The sequence below is a fragment of the Corvus hawaiiensis genome, chromosome 3 (genome assembly GCF_020740725.1).
Source record: "Corvus hawaiiensis isolate bCorHaw1 chromosome 3, bCorHaw1.pri.cur, whole genome shotgun sequence".
Lineage (NCBI taxonomy): Eukaryota > Metazoa > Chordata > Aves > Passeriformes > Corvidae > Corvus > Corvus hawaiiensis.
In genome coordinates, this window is record NC_063215.1 from 57,026,935 (window position 1) to 57,043,152 (window position 16,218).

The window sequence follows — 16,218 nt, forward strand, 5'->3', positions numbered from 1 at the left end:
CATGGTTTTCTGAAGTGCTGTAAGGTCTGCCCTGAAAAGTAAAAAGCATTAGAAAGTCCAAATGTTTAAAGTTATGAATTTTGCCTTTCCATTTCCTTACTTCTGCAGGTTAAATCAGAACTACAGCGGTAAGATTTCATTGTAGTAAAAGAGGAAATGGAAATTCTGTTGTTCCCACAGCTTTACTGGAGTCAGGAGCCAAATCCTGTCCTCTGGCACATGTGTTACTCTAGCTACTACTGCATTACTCTCTGAAACTGTTCTTAGTTCATACTTCTGTTTTCATTTGCGCTGGGCTGCTTTGGAGTTATGATTCAAAACCTCTGCCAGGAGAAATCCACAGAAGTAACTGTTCCACGAATGCAGAATTTGGCTCAAAGTACTTCTTAGCTTTGCTACCTACAGACACAGCCCAGCTCTATGACCACTCTGGGTGCCTTGGATGCCGGGGTACTGCATGCTGGGGTGGCTGGGGCTGCACCTGAACACTGGGACTGCCTTGCCCATGCCAAGACTCTGATATAGTTCTGGACCTGGCAAACTGGTACATACTGCAGAAACTTCTGGGCACTGGTTAGGAGTTAGCACCAACCAAAGTCCTTTCCCAGCATGCAGTTTGGATGCAGCCACAGCATTTCAGAGGCCTGCAGAGCTGGATAGGACAGACCTGAGTTGCTCTGTGCTAATTGGCCTTAGAGTCAACAAGTACTAGCATTGTATAGCTCACCTGTGTGAACATAAGCAGGTGCCTCTGCATGAAACACCAGGTTTCAGAGATGCTTTTCATGGTACTGTGAGGACAGGCGTTTGTCTAATGTCAACATAGAACCCAAGTTGAATTTTCCTTCTCTGCTCGAAAGTGATCCATAAGCAAATCCATTTTACAGCCAAATATAAAGTGCAACATGCTAAACATGAAATACCATTCTCTGTTACTATATGAGAACAGCTACCCCTTCAGTTTAGAAACTAATTTGCTTTGACCTATTCTATTGCTTTATGACAAGTCCTACTGTAACCTAATTCCTGAGCTTAGAGTGGAGCTGCTCACAATGTAGAAATTGTAGCATATGGAATAAACAGCTATTACAGAAATAGAATAGCCACACTGAGGGTGGGAAAGTGTTTGTTATACAACCAAAATGTGGTAGTTGTCTTACTTCTTCCTAAGCTGATATTTTAAATGTGCTCTTTTCCCTTTATTCTGTCTGATTTGTGTTGCTTAATGCTAGATAATTGAGTACTTTGTTTGGTAACGGAGAGTGGTATTCCTGGAAGCAGGCAGGCATGTTTTAACCTTAATTCCAGAAACCATTAAAAAATTAAATTTTTTTTAAAAACTATAGAATTGGTCCACACAGCCTCCATCAAAGATGCCACATAATTAAGAAAGAGAAAATGAGTTATTTTGTTTCACTAAAGGTCTCTAGAAACTAGAATATGGACTAATAATCAGACTCTCAATTTTGACATTTCTGTAGTGACCTGGAATGGTCAGGAAGGTATACTCAGTCCTCTTTCAAAAAGGGGTGAAAACAGGTTTCATCTGTGGAAAAAGTTCACCTCTGGGAAGGAAAAACCAAACCCCAAAATCTATCTCTTTTTTCCTGTCCTGCAAGGTCATGTGCCACCATACCTATAACCTTTTAGCAGAAATGGCATGCGCGCAGTGCTAGCTAAATGTGCCCTGAGAAGATCAGTGTAACTTTTATCTTAGAAGCTCAAGAAGCTCATGGAGCAGAGGAAATTGATGTTTGGAGGAAATACTGTGTTTCCAAAAGAATATGATGCTCAAAACGTGAAGTAGGAGCCCAGGCTGTGCTTCCAGAATATGCCTGGGGAGCTGTGGAGCTACATCTTGGGGAGCTGTGAGAGCAGGAGCTAGCTAGTTTTGAAAAAAAAAAAGCTACAAAGACAGAAGGCAGGAGGAGGAACTGGTTAACATGATTAAGCAACTGTTAGGATAGCATGGGATTACTTCTATTGCATCATGTGAAATAAGAACAAGAGAGAACATTTTGTATATATTTCAGGGAAAGCTTCCTGTCAGTGACAGATGCTGGGCTGCAGAGAGTCTACATTTTGCAATGTTGTGACCAAGATTTTGAGATTAAGGCAGACAAACAAAGAAGGCAAGACAAACAACAGGTCCTTGGTCGAGTGAGGGGTTGTCCTTTAGATGACATTGGTCTGTTACTATTTGTGAAATTATTATAGGCAAAGTGGAAAATAAGATAGCTTGAAAGTATCATAATAAGGCGTACTGGCACCTTGTTCAGCAGCTGATTACTGATGGTTTAATAATGTTTTATGCCAAATCATTTTGCCATTTCTAAAATTTGAGTGGTCCTGTTTTCATAAGCTTAGAGAACTGACAGAAGAGATTGGGATTTAGAGTAATTTGGGTTATATGGTTGTATATGGTATGTAAGTTAGCATGGCGTTCCTGCCCATGGCAGAAGGGTTAGAACTAAATGATCTTTAAGGTCTCTTCCAACCCTAACCATTCTATAATTTTGTGGAGCATAGGGCTGGAAATTGTCTTAAAAGGAAAATGGACTGGTTGCAGACTGTCCTTGAGCCTTAAGTAGCTAGAAATACACTGTACCAATGACCAATTTGGCACTGCCAAACTTGTACAATAGTCAGTACATTTAGACTTGTAACTCTGATGGTGGCATACACAGCCAGACTTTTTTCAGGCTCTTGACCCTACCTGTAACTCTCATGATGCTTAAGAATCGTTGTCCTAAATTGGTGTAGAGAAAATTCACTTCTTATTAGGTATTTCCTCTGGATCCCAATCCCCAAATCTCAAAATCTGCCATTAACTTTACCTTTTCTGCTGATGGTTTAATCCCTTTGAATATCTGCCAGTCTCAGGTGAATTTGATCTGGGCACTTGATAAGTTTCCTGTGAGTTACAATCCTCAGGCATGGATAATTCATTTCACTTGCTAGAGAACTTGTATCCTTTTGCTAAGAGGTGATTTGTCTTACCCCATGTTCTATTATTGTGTTAATCTGTTTCACATCCTAGCAATAATTTTTCAGTGACATTTTACTCAATTTTTCATTTTACTACAAAGCACAAGGATAGAACAAAACATATTAAGGCTCAGCCATGTTTTCTGTATCGCTTACTGTGGCTGAGTACCATCAGCAAATGTACATTTTTTGCTGTCTTAAAAATCCATTACCATCCCATATAGCCTAATGCAATCAAAAAGGTTTTCCTTTCTTCCTCTCTCAGATCCCCTTTTGCTTTTCACATACACCTCATTAATACAATGTGAGATGTTTTTCCAGCACAAAATGATGAGTTTATTCTTGCAATTCTACAAACTGTAATCTGTGATGTGGTGAGTTCTAGGGATTGAACCCCCTTCTAAAGTCAGGGTTTACGTTTCTCTGTTGAAATGAAATTTGCTGTAGTGTTTTTGTGTTTTAAAGCGAAGTTGATCCTCTGATTTAATGACATAAATGTTAATTTATGTTGACCCCCACCTGTGTGCCCTATTCATACATTGTGTGTGTGTTCTCTGTTGTAATTAGTCTGAAACATTTTGAAGAAGGGCCAGGCACAATACAGCCTGGATCATGGAGTCACTGCCTGTAATGCCTGCTTCAGCACAAGTGAATAATAATAAGTCCATTCCAACAGAAGTGCATCATTTTACTTTAAGAGATCCATTTCATTCCCTTTGCCTTCTTTTTAAAGCCATAATCTTTAAAGAAGTCATAAAATAAGAAAATATTGCGGGATTAGACTTTAGATAAAAACATGATATGTGGTGAGGTCTGTCCGAGTATAAGCTTCTCCATCAGCAGCAGAATGTGTGGATGCCTGTGGTGCTGCACCCAGGTTGTGAGGACAGGCCAGTTCTCAATGCTCTGGGTTACTGCTTCTGATGCCCCACACGGTAACCCTCGGTGTGGAGCTACACCTGCATTCTCGGAGGTCAAACCACGTGGCATTGTGCTGAGCAACTGTTGTATGTGCTTTCCTGTCTCAGGAAATCTCAAAATCATGAATTACATAATCTGCTCTTGAGGACAACTATTGCCCATTTCTTTCCTTCTTCTCATCCTTAACAAACTTTTCTTGGCTCCTGTAGCCAGATCTAGAAATGGGAGAACTTTTCTATATGGAAAACATAAAGGCAAAGCAAACTAAACTACCTGCTTTTGATTACACAGTTGGTACTGAATAGAGTGAAAAGAAATGCAAAAACTGGTTATGGCGGGAATATGCACCCTTTATTTTTTACTCTTGATCTGAGGAAAGGCTGAGAAAAATACTGCTTTAAAATAAGAGGATGAAGAAAATACATGGAACTCCAGATTAGAGCTGTTTAGCCTGATAGAAATAAAGGCCCAAAAGAACAGCTGGCATAAATAAGCAGTTTTCTACTGATGTTATGGGACAGATTTAGAATTATTTGGATGCTAAAGAGGAAGGTGTGGAACTGTGTATACTATGTAGGTAGAGAGAAAATTTGCAAATGGAAGGAGGAGTGTAAAGAGATGAGAACCATCAGTTTTAAGGCATGGTAATGAGCAATCCATTATGGTACGGGGTAAATTGGTAAAAATTGTGATGATTAGTTCATTTTTTGGCATAGCAGACATATTTTCCTGGATTGATTTCACTGAAGTGTTGCTAGAACAGTCTTTGACTCACTGAGTTTGAGGAAGTAGAAATATGGGGGAAGAGAGGGAGGGGGAGTTATTCTTTTGCTAGAATGCAGTGTTAGAGCTGTAGGGATTTACTCTCATTAAAGAAGTGTTGCTGTTAGGGAAATGGGTGTTTTTTAAGGAGTTTTATGTTGTTTCACAAAGAAAATGCTTCTATAACTATTTTATATTTAACATAGGAAGGATGTGGAAGTAAGGCCCATTGGTTTAAAAAAGTAATTAGGACTCGATTATTCTTGATTTTTAATGGTGAAGCAGACTCAAGAATAATGTTAATTTTGATTACTAGGTGCTTGTTCAGCAAATGAGGATATTTGCACTATTCATAAAGAACATAGGATGGGAAAAAATCAGTATTGTCCTCTTATATTCTTTCAATTTTTTCTTGCCCTAGATTATAAAGTCTGTTTTTTTCATATGAAGGATTGATTGCATTAAATTTAGTTTTATGGCATGGTAATGTTTCAGGATTTTTTTCATGCACAGATTTTGTTACGCTATCCTCTAGCAACAATTTTCAGATTTCTGTGAATTAGATTAAGTGAGCTGTAGTCATACCTTCAGCATTCTTAACTCTTTATCTACAGCTATTCTGATTTCATATGTCTGAGGTCACCAACACTCCCACGGTACAGAGCAATTTATTATGACAAAGCATATGTCTGAATTTGTTGCTTTTCTTGTCTTTGAGATATTTTGCTTTGGAAATCGAGAGGGACTTTTTGCAAGGGCATGGGTGATAGGACAATGGCTTTAAACTGAAAGAGGGTGGTGAGACACTGGGACAGGTTGCCCAGAAAAGTTGTGGATGCCCAGTCACTGGAAGTGTTCAATACCAAGTTGGATGGGGCACTGAGCAACCTGGTCTAGTGAAAGGTGTCCCTGCCCATCTCAGCGGGGGTAGGACCTAGATGAGTTTTAAGGTCCCTTCCAAACCAAATCATTCTGTGATTCAGTGTTCTTGCAAGTGGGTATATTTGGACTTTTAGAGAAAGATGAAAAGTTAGGGAACAGCTTGTCCTGAAGAAGATCCCAAGCAGTGGTTTTATGGGTTCAGGACCAGAGCATTTAAAAGGAGGTCTAAACTTCTATGTACTAGTACTCTCCAAGTGTCAAAAGTAAGTTTCATATTTACAAACCTTTGTGTGGTAGAGCAGTGAACATTATACAGCTACATCTCACAATATCAGAATGAAAACTGATCTCAAATCCCAGCTCTTAAGAAACCCACCACATTTAAAGTGGAAGTTAGGTGGCAAACAAAAGGGAAGGAAGAAAGAACAAAGCTAAATACATTATTTAAGGAAAAATCTATAATAGATAAAGGGGATTCTGATAGGAAAGGCCATGATAAGTACTTAATGCTAGGGGGGTTTTTGAAATGCAATTCAAAGTGACTTAAGGGTGCCTTGTTAGTTTTCCCAAAGCTGTTAGCAAATTTGGTCAGATTCTGTAGACTTGATCCATGAAAGGAAAGACAGCAACAATACTACTCCTATGTTCAAAAACACGTAACTTCATGGTTTGCCTAGGAAGCTTGTGAAGTGGGTTCAGTTCCTTCAAGAGGAAAATTCCAGGGGAAAAGGTTTAGACCCATCTATTTTGACTGCCTTTAGATGCAGTTATGTTACCAGTTCAAACCTATGTAAGATGCTCATACCAAGAGAGGGGACTCTAACCTTCTTCCATTAGATTCAGAATCTAATTAAGTATGATTACAGAGGTGTTAAAAGCACCTTGCAAGTGATGTTTTTTTCCATTAAAATCATACAGTATTTAAAATTATTAAATCAAATTAAAAATATTACAGTATTTTATAGACACTGTTGGACACACTTGAATTGCAATTATATCTTTTTTTTTTGCAAGATTTCATCTTCCTTTTGTGATTCAAACAGTATGCAGCTGTGTTTCACAACTCATGTTACTGCAACTGAAATAATTAAATGAAAATGCATGTTGATTAAAATTTGACTTTTCTGTCTATAACTTACAAATATATTCAAAATCACTTTCCCCAGGGAAAGAGATGTACTATGTGAGAGACTGTCAGAGTTTGTATGGAGTCTTTTTCTGAGCTCAGGAGGAGCAATAACACAGATTCATCTTGTTAAGATTCATTTATTAACACTTGTTTAACAATCTTAGTCCAAAAAAGATGACTTTTTTTAGTATACTTGACAGTAGCATGGCAAAGTCGCAGCCAAAATAGCATCCCTTTGGAAGCTGTATAGTAACAAATGAATCTGAAAGATGTGAAACTGAAGTTCACATAGGCTATGGGAAGGATAAGGAAACAGTAACAAGAGGTGAATGTTTATTAAATTACTTGCCTTGTCATGCTTGTGAGTAAACGTTTGATATTCATGGTTGTCAGGTCCATGAGCAGGGTTGAAGGTTTTGGCAAAACATTTGGACTGTGGCAATTAAAATGTTTGTATATACTCTTTTGGTTAACTGCTGCATGTTTTGGGCCCACAGCTCCCTCAGCTGGGTGATGTAGCAGGGTGATTTTCTGCCTTCAAGACCATCCAGCTCTGTCTGTGGTCACTGGTGACCAAGGTTGATGGGGAAGCAACCTACACTGTCACCCACAGTGTGTTACATTCTCACTATTATTTCTGGAGGCCTATTGAAGGCAAGGGACTGACGTGTCTGTCCTGTTCCAGAATTCAACTTTTCCCTGGGAAAACTGGGAAGCCTGATCTCTCTCTCTTTTAGGCTCTGAAAACAGCAGGAGGCTTCCCCCTTGGCTGCATCCTAGAGGAAGTAGGAACTCTTCTGCTCTGCTTGATAGGCTTGCTGACCCAAGCAGCCCTATTCTGTGTTCCTGTGAGCTGCTGGCACCAGGCAGCACTGTGAATGGTGAAGGGGAGTGAATAATGTTGCCTGGGTGTTTGCTATCACAACCTGCCTCAATCCTTTGGTTCTCCCATTGCCATCTTGCACAGTGGATGTTACTGTGGCTATGTAAAACCACTTCTGTAACTTGGCCTGTTTTCTCTACCAGAGTGTTGGTGAGAAAAATCAAGTAAAACTAGCTTTTTAAGCCATCTTGTTTCCTTCACCCACTTTGCTATCTTTCCTGCTTGTTGCACTAGACTTCTTATAAATTATTTCAATTTAAGTGTTAAACTACATTAAAGGAGTCAGGGAATTTCTCTATCAGCAGGTCTCTTCTAGTAGAAAAATAAAACCAAGATATTTAGCAGAACTCCCTGTATGCCAGGACTAGAGTCTTACATTACCTTTTTAATTTGGTTATTCTGTTGGCTCATGCCTGGGGCATCACATCCCTCAGTGCTTGCAGAAGGAAGAGTAGGTTTAGCAGATCATGTCCTCTTTCTTCATTTAGAGGTGGTCAGAAAATTTGTATCAGAGCTTCACAGGGGTTTGTGTGAAACAAAACAAAACTTTCACCATGTTTGCCAAGTCTGCAGCTCAAAGGGTCCTGCAGGTATTCCTGCTGTCATTACTGAATCTGGCAAGAGCACCATTTTCCCTGAATAGCTGCAGCATTCTTAATTTCCTCTTTACTAGAAATTCCTAACTGTATCAGGTTTATTCCATGGTGTGCCAAATTAAATACAAAAACCTTTCCAGCAAACTAGAAACCCGTGTATTCAGCATGAAGGACAGATTGGTATTGCCTTGTAAGGCAGTCCTGCATTTGCGGAGCAGTATGTGTAAACCTAAAGAAGTTTGCTAGATATTAGGTGGGAACATCCAGCAACAGAAATGTCATCACCATCATGTCACAATGAGATTATAATTTCACCCTTCCTCCCAGTGCCTTATTTGTGTCAATTCCTTAAGTGGCCACTTAAGAGACTTTTCATGCAAGTCCTTCTTAATTAAAAAGGAAATGTTCAGAGTTGTGACTTTCCTGTCTGTACTTACTGTGTTGATTAGATATGGGCACATGCTTGCATCTGTGTTCATAGAGTTTGTAAAAACTGTATTAGAAATAATTATTAGAATAAACCAAAAGGTAGATGGAGGAATGTCTGTTACCACAGCCCTCCACAGGTTGCAGAGCAGAACCTCTGCCACCAGAGTACAAATTTCTCAGCTGGTCTCAATCATCTATTCAAAATACTAAGGGTCTCCTTTATAATTTTCCCCGTGTTATCATTGTCTTGTTGCCAAGAAAGGTTGTTGGAAGGAAAAACAAAGCCCAGTGTGTTGAGGCCATGAGGGAAGGATTGCAGAACATTGTCTTGGAGCATAGCTGGAAAAAAGGTTGTAAAACTGGCTTTTCCTATAAAAGGGATTCCCTGTTGCTTCCTTCAATTAAATGTTACAAAAAATTGCAATCCATGGGCTAATGATATGAACAATAGAGGGATTCAAATAACTGTCGTGCCTCTCTCCAAATCTGAGATAACTACATACACTCTAATATAGGCTGTGTCAGGGCCATGAAAATGCTGTACCAGGACCATGATATCTGGTTTGTTCCAACACAGTGTTTCAAAATTCAGCTCACAATCTTGTAATGTGTAAGAGGGTGTAGACTTGGAAAGTAAACCTAGTCCAGTAGAAAGATATACCAGTGAATTTGAATCCAAACTTGGCTTTGGTTGCAGGCATCTGGTTCGTGTCCATAACTGCTAGCAGTAGGATGTAGGATCATAGAGCCCCTTTTGAATAATTCTGTGGAGTTGATAGTTCCCTTTGTAGAAAATTGTGGTCATTTCAGGACAACTGGTATTCTTCAGTTTCAGTAATAAAAAACACTGCTTAGCATGAATGCATTGAGGTACATTCACAGAGTATGAATTGGTTTTCATATTTTGAAAATTATAGAAGAGAATTCTGGGATAAACAAAATGAAAGGCTTTTTCATTTTTATTCTGAGCCACATGGAGGAAAAGACCATTGAAAATTTTTATTCACAGGCACAGAAATAAAGCAGTGTCACAACATTGATGCAAATACAATGCTGTGGTATATCTGTTACCTTTTCAGAGCAGAGGTTACAAACAGAGCAAGTGTGAATTTTTAAACCTCCCTTTTAAATCTAAAACAGTCATATCTGCACTGACTTTTACAGATATTCCAATAATGTCAGACAGTCCACTCAAAGAAGCATTTGCCTGCTGCAAAGGAATTGTATTCGTCGAAGAAGCAGGCGAGCAGCAGATGCAGCATGGAAGGAGAGATAGAAACAGGACAGATCCATGTGTTAAATTGCCAAGTAGATACAGATGATCAATACTCGTTTTTATTACATGACCTGTTTCATTTTATCAACATATTCCTATCATGAATAGGAATGATAGAACAGTATCCAGCTCCTTGCCAGCGAACCGCGGCATTGCAGACACTTCCACAACTGCTATTTTGGGAGTTTGAGAATAGAAACAGAGCATCAGGGAATCATATAGGCCCATGTGCCAGTGCACCAAGGTGGCTGCACGGATAAATCCAAGCACAATCTTCATGCAAGGATGTGCATGCATTTGCATTCACACGTCAGTCAGAGGCTGTGTATGTCTTGCCAGTGGGAGTGCAGAGCTCTCTTAGGAGGTGCTACAGACTTCACCCTAGACTTCTGATGAGCCATGAATATCTCAAAATAATAAAAAATAAACAAACAAAAACCCACAAACCTTCTGTAGCTGTATAAACTTTTAAAAGGCTCATTTTAAGTAATCTGACATTTTTTGTGCTTGAGAAAGTACTTCTAAGTGAGCTACCTACTTATTTTGAAATCATAAACACAATAGTAGACATGTGGATTTTATACATATATCTGTAAATGAGAAAGTATTCATGGGAGAAGAGCTTGGCCTTTTTTAGACCATGATACATGATGTACTACAACTAAAATTACATTATGAGTAAATATAATCACTACTGTTGTGTGGTATCTGGAGGCCTCTGTGACTGATTAGTCATATTCTGCATATTAAGCACTACAGGGTCAAGTGTGAGAGTGGCTGAGCACCATATTTCCCATTGATTTTGTTCCGAGTTGCATGGATGGATCATTAGCACTGTGTGAGTGATGATTTCCATGGCCCACAAGCAATTCTGAAAAACAAGAAACTCTGCAACTAGAAAACAGTTTTATTTTAAATAATCATTAAGTATTTTAATTATTTTTTTCTAGTGAGTAAATACACCAGGGCAACCAACACATTTTTTGAGCATCTTTACTAAAAGCAAAGAAAGTCAGGAATCAAAGGGCTTCATTCAAAGGACTGTGTGGGATCAATTCAGAAAAGCTGTGAGGAGATGCTGCTCATAAATACCCTGAGAGAGAATAGTCTGAATTAAGTCCCTCCTTCATGTAATTAAAGGATAGACTTAGACCCAGAATTTAGAGATAGCGAAGGGATATGGTAAACAGTGAGTCAGAGAATGTGGAGTATGTAGCTATTTGGTTTTGAAAATAGTGGCTCTGCCTCCGTTGGACTTGCGTATTAGCCTAAAATATTTCTCCTTGGATAATTCTGTTTTTAAAGTATTCTTATATTTTTTTAAATTTGGTTTTAACCAAAATTATCTCCCTAGATATTCTTTCTAATATCTTTACAGTATTTATCTACACTTTCTCCAAAATGTAAAGAAATGCTTTACCAAGATGTAGTCTGGTGATTCTTCAGGGGGAGAGCACAGTTCTTCCTTGCCCATAGTCACAGCGCTGTGGAGGCCCAGAACGGGAAGAGCTGCTGTTCCAGAGCGGAATGATCAGATTAACAGCTAATAGAGCCACTACCTCTGAATATGAAGAGTATTGTTTGCTTCTCTCTCTCCTCCTTGAATCCCCATATGAATTACGTTTTATCAGTGAAATCACTCCCAGCTGGTGCAGTCCACTAGGAAGACTAATAAAAGTCTTTTATAACTATTATCTATATATGCTGGCAAACTTTAATAAATTTACATGTATGAAAAATGACAAATTTAGGTAATTGAACAGTACAAAGCTTTGTGCTGAGAGCATACAATAATATCCCTTTCACCAGATGCATGTGACTAAGCAGCCTCTTATTACTGGTTGCAGAATGCAAATGCCAGAAGAAGACATGAAATATATAACCTTTAAATGTAGATGGAGGGAAACAGTTATTTACCTAGTGCAGGGGGCTTTGAAACGGCATGACCAATGAAAGGAAAATTTGCTTTTCCTGGAACAAATTCTTTGTAAAAGGAGGATTCTGCAGTAGAGTTTAGAGTTTTTTAGGAAAATGTTTCATGGAAAAGTACCATTTCAAATTACATGTAATGATGTATGAGAATCCTCACTATGTGTACAGTTGTTTTGTTGTATATATTATTTGTATGAAGCTTTAGCAAAACAGGGAAATGTCAGCTTCTTGTTTTTATCTGCAGATATTTTAAGAATGGACTGCTGGTACTTACAATCCTTTGATGTTAGAGCTTTAAGATAGAAGACACAAGTGAGGCAGGGAGGGACTATATGGTTTTTCTAAGTTTTATGCTTTGTTTAGAAAAATATTTGTAACCTGTGCTTTAAGTGTAACCTGTGCTTTAGTAATTTTTCCTATGAAACTCCTGAATTACAAGAAAAGAATAAATAGATAGATTTTATATTTATTAAGCAAAATCACAACGTGGTGGCACCTAAATTTAGGAATGCTGCTGAAGTGTAAATTTACCTTATGAAATGTTTGACCCTGAGATTAGCTCAGTTGGTCAGAGCATGGGGCTAATAATGCCAAAGTTGTGACTTTGATCCTCTTAAGGGCCATTCACTTAAGAGTTGGACTTGATGATCCTTGTGGGCCCCTTCCAACTCAGAATACTCTGTGATCTTTGCCCAGATGTCACAGGTGATTGTTGGCCAGAAAAAATTAAATTTGCACACTTAATCTTCTAAGCTAAATGAGTGCTCATAGAGTTAGCCAGTGGCTTTTGCTGGAGTGCTAAAAGAAACATGAACAGTGAAATAACTTTGATCTGATACACTGTACACATCTTTATGGAACACTTTTGTGTTTTGAGCTTGAGGAGGGGGGAAATTACTTTTTACAATCAGGAAGAGGCATCTAATAACTTAGAATCCAGCTCAAGCCAGAGGCTCCTGATACAATCACAGCTACTGTCTTTGCATGGCAATGAATTCCTTCTCTTGTCTGTTGTGACGCATAGGTGAAAAACAAGCAGCAGAGCCAGACGATGCAGAGCTGGTGAGCCTCAGCAAAAGGCTGGTGGAGAATGCAGTGCTGAAGGCTGTGCAGCAATATTTAGAAGAAACACAAAACAAAAGCAGACAGACTGATGGAAGCCCTGCAAAAACTGAGGAAGCAGCAAGTGGCAGTAAGAATGAGAGCGACAATGATAACAGCAAGTGAGCACTGTGCAAAAAGCCTGGGAGCAAATATCTCACCAGGAGTAACTACAAAACCAAGTCCCAGCTCCCTGCTGAAATTTGCTAAGTGGCCCTGGGTGTCAGGCACTCTGGTTTGTGAGTCTCTTATCAAAAGTTTGTTCTGAATTGAAGGACACTGTCTACTGGTTTAATAAGTGCTTGCACTGCTGAAAATTTGTCGAATGCTGGGAAGGATGGACAGTGGAAAAAAGACAAGAGTGGTGAAGCAGGCGGCTCCAGTCTTCACTCACTCTTGATACCAAGAGTCCCTTCCTTGCTTTTGAAGAGAAACTGAACATTTTGCATTTGTCTTTTGGATTGTCATGGATGGCTGTGGAAGAGGCCTCGCCATAAGTGGAAGCGATGCCCTGCACCTGAGGGTTTGGCAGTGCCGCAGGGCTGCTTGCTCTGTGTGAGAGCACGTGCTGTTTCCTAGTCAACAGCAGTCAATCCCAAGCTAAAAATTACCACTACAGATACTCACTACAGATACTATTACACAGTATGTAATAAGACAGAGTTTCCCTTAAATGTGATGCTGTACTGTTCTTTACATTTCGGTAGCATTTGTTCATGTAAATTATATTTTTTGATGAAATACCTTTTTATAAAAAATCACTATGGGCAAAAGACTGAGCACTTCCTACTGTCCAAACCAGATAGAATCTCTTTATCTCTGTACATTAATGACTTTAAATCACATTAGTTGCTATAAAATGTATTATATTGTTCTTTTCCTCTAGGAAAGAGCCATGAAGCAGACTTAGTAAAGGAAGCTTTACGCAGAGAAACGCAGGCCCTGTTACCCAGACTGAATCAGATAAAGGAGCTGTTAACGAGTCCTGAGATCCGCACAAAAATTAGCAAAGAACTGTTTGAAGACAGGCACAACTCTTAACAGTAAATGGAAAAGTTGTATTGACTCTGAATCTCCAAATGCATGACTGTAAATTGCCATGATGTAAAATCTCATCAGGTTGTTTAAAGACAAAATATTTCTCAAGAAATTTTTCAGGTTGGTTTGTTTGGGTATTTTTTAACTGAAAATGTGAATGGGTATAAATGGCTTATGAGGAATCATGCTGAAATACTTGCACAGAAGGATTATATTTCGTAATAATGAAGTACAGCCATTTCTCAGCACATGTTTGAGTGTGCAGGTATATGTCATGACTCCAAAGTGGAAAAATACTGGCTTCAAATAGATCTGAGCAAACACTGTGCCCTTCCTTTATCATTGTAAATAACTCAGTTTTTTCTCGTATACTCCTTCCCTAAAATTGATGGTTTTAAATACTTCAAAATGTATATTTGGAAAAGAAAATTCTCTTTTATTATCTGCCTTTTGTATATGTACTGGCATTTTGGGTTAGCATTGTCTGTTTTTAATTGTTTTTTTTAAACAGCACTTGAATACTTGTATAGATGCTGACATTTAGTTTCTGCTGATGTTTACACTAATGCAAAAATGTTTTAAATTTCAGTATGAAGTTCAGACTCCACTGATCTCAATGGCATACTCTCCTTGGCTTTAATGGAGTCAGGATGCTGCAATTAAGATTTCTCTTGCAAATAATAATATTCCTTGGGATAATATTTGCCTTTTTACTTTTGTAGAACAGTGGTTTTGTCTTTTGTTTTTGATGTTTCCTCCATCTCTACCTTCTGCTGCCTAAGGTGGGGTGTCAGTTTGCTCTCATTGTTCCCTCCACACACCTGCAAGATTCACTGAAGATTTGGATGATGGACAACAATGCAGGAGTAGGTCCAATATTTGCAATTTTTATAAACATTGTCATAAAAGCTATAAAATATCCTGTGATTGGTATCAGAATTGTGCTGTTAGAACAGCTGTGTGCATGTTCTTCATTTCTCTGAAGCACTGTTCATTTATCTCATGTCAGAGGTCTTTTTTCCTCATTTGATATATAACAGTATATTCTGAAATGCATCTTATACATGCCATGTTCACAATAAAACATTTTTCCTTTGCACTCTGTGTACGTTTTCACTTGTTTCCAAATGGACTTGAATAAAATTAAGTACTTGCAAGTAACAGGGTTACAGGACAAAAATAGTGCTCCAGTGAATCACAGCATTAAGTTGACTGTGGGTGTTGTGCCAACAACATACTGCTCTGGAGCCTGGCTGCTGAAATCATGCAGATAAACTAGGCCCAAGTCATTCTTGTTTTCAAGGACAAAACTTTGAAACTCTTGGGATTAATTTATATTCTGGGCAGCACATGTTTAGAAGTAAATACTGGGTACAACTTCCTAGAGGTCCACTCTTGAAGTGTGAGTTTAAGGAGTAGTCTCAAAATACTCTAAAATGATAAATAAAAAAAAAAATAAATCTGAGTCTGAAATCATCCCTGGAGATAATTGAGAGGCAGCTTTTCATAGGCTATCAAGCAACTTAAATCCAACTTGCACATAAGAACACAAAACCAGACACTCAGCTGTGAAAACAGGAAAACAATTTATTGTATTATATCTGAATCATAGGTTTTCATCTCCCATTCCTCTATGCAAGTAATTTCCATGACTAAGGGCCTTTTTATATCATTCAGCTTGTAAGAGTCATTGTTCTCATGTTTCAAGTAAAACTGTGGAAATTAATCACTGAATTTATGTCCAGGCACTTTGATGGGTGACCTCATTATTAGAGAGCCTGCTCATGCTGTTCCTATGGATGGCATCAAGAATAGCAGCTCTGAAAAATGTTAGGAGAGTTAAGGGCCTGAGTCTAGGCATCATCTGAGATGTACTGGCGTGGGTCTGCCAAATATGACACAAGCTATAAAGGAGACATGTTCTACTGGATCAGAAACTGTAGGAGAGAGGACACCCCAGAGCCTCTAAAAAGACTCTGGATACCTATGTTTAAGCAACCCAAACCCATCTTTAATTTTCAGATGTTTTGAGACAGGAAAAGCAACAGGGCTTGTGTTTCTGAACCATTCACATTCTCTTAAAATAGCCTTTACTTCTGGTTTTGACAAGACATGACTATTAATTTACTCAAAATTCAAAACAATGGGGGAAAAAAACCTTGCATCTGGGTTCATTCTCTTACAACAACCCTTCTTGCTTTCTCTGTTTATTTTTTTTCACTGGCAGTGAAGCCTGGCTGCCAAATTGAAGGAAAAAATCTCTTGTATGGAGCTGTGAGAT

General features: G+C 38.6%; 1 protein-coding gene across 4 annotated transcripts in view; it reads left to right on the forward strand.

The window, feature by feature from the left end:
• Positions 1–15,036, forward strand: part of AKAP7 (A-kinase anchoring protein 7) — an 85,727-nt gene extending 70,691 nt beyond the window's left edge. The window contains exons 8-9 of one of the 4 annotated variants that reach the window (XR_007202389.1): positions 12,823–13,544; positions 13,786–13,858. Coding sequence is in view for 3 of the 4 variants with exons in the window: in XM_048297723.1 (XP_048153680.1) it covers positions 12,823–13,021; positions 13,786–13,798 (212 nt within the window). In the remaining variant the exon portion in view is untranslated. Of the gene's footprint in view, positions 1–12,822 lie in introns of all 4 variants that reach the window. The other 3 variants (XM_048297723.1, XM_048297724.1, XM_048297725.1) reach the window with 3 other exon arrangements.
• Positions 15,037–16,218: the final 1,182 nt, after the last annotated feature.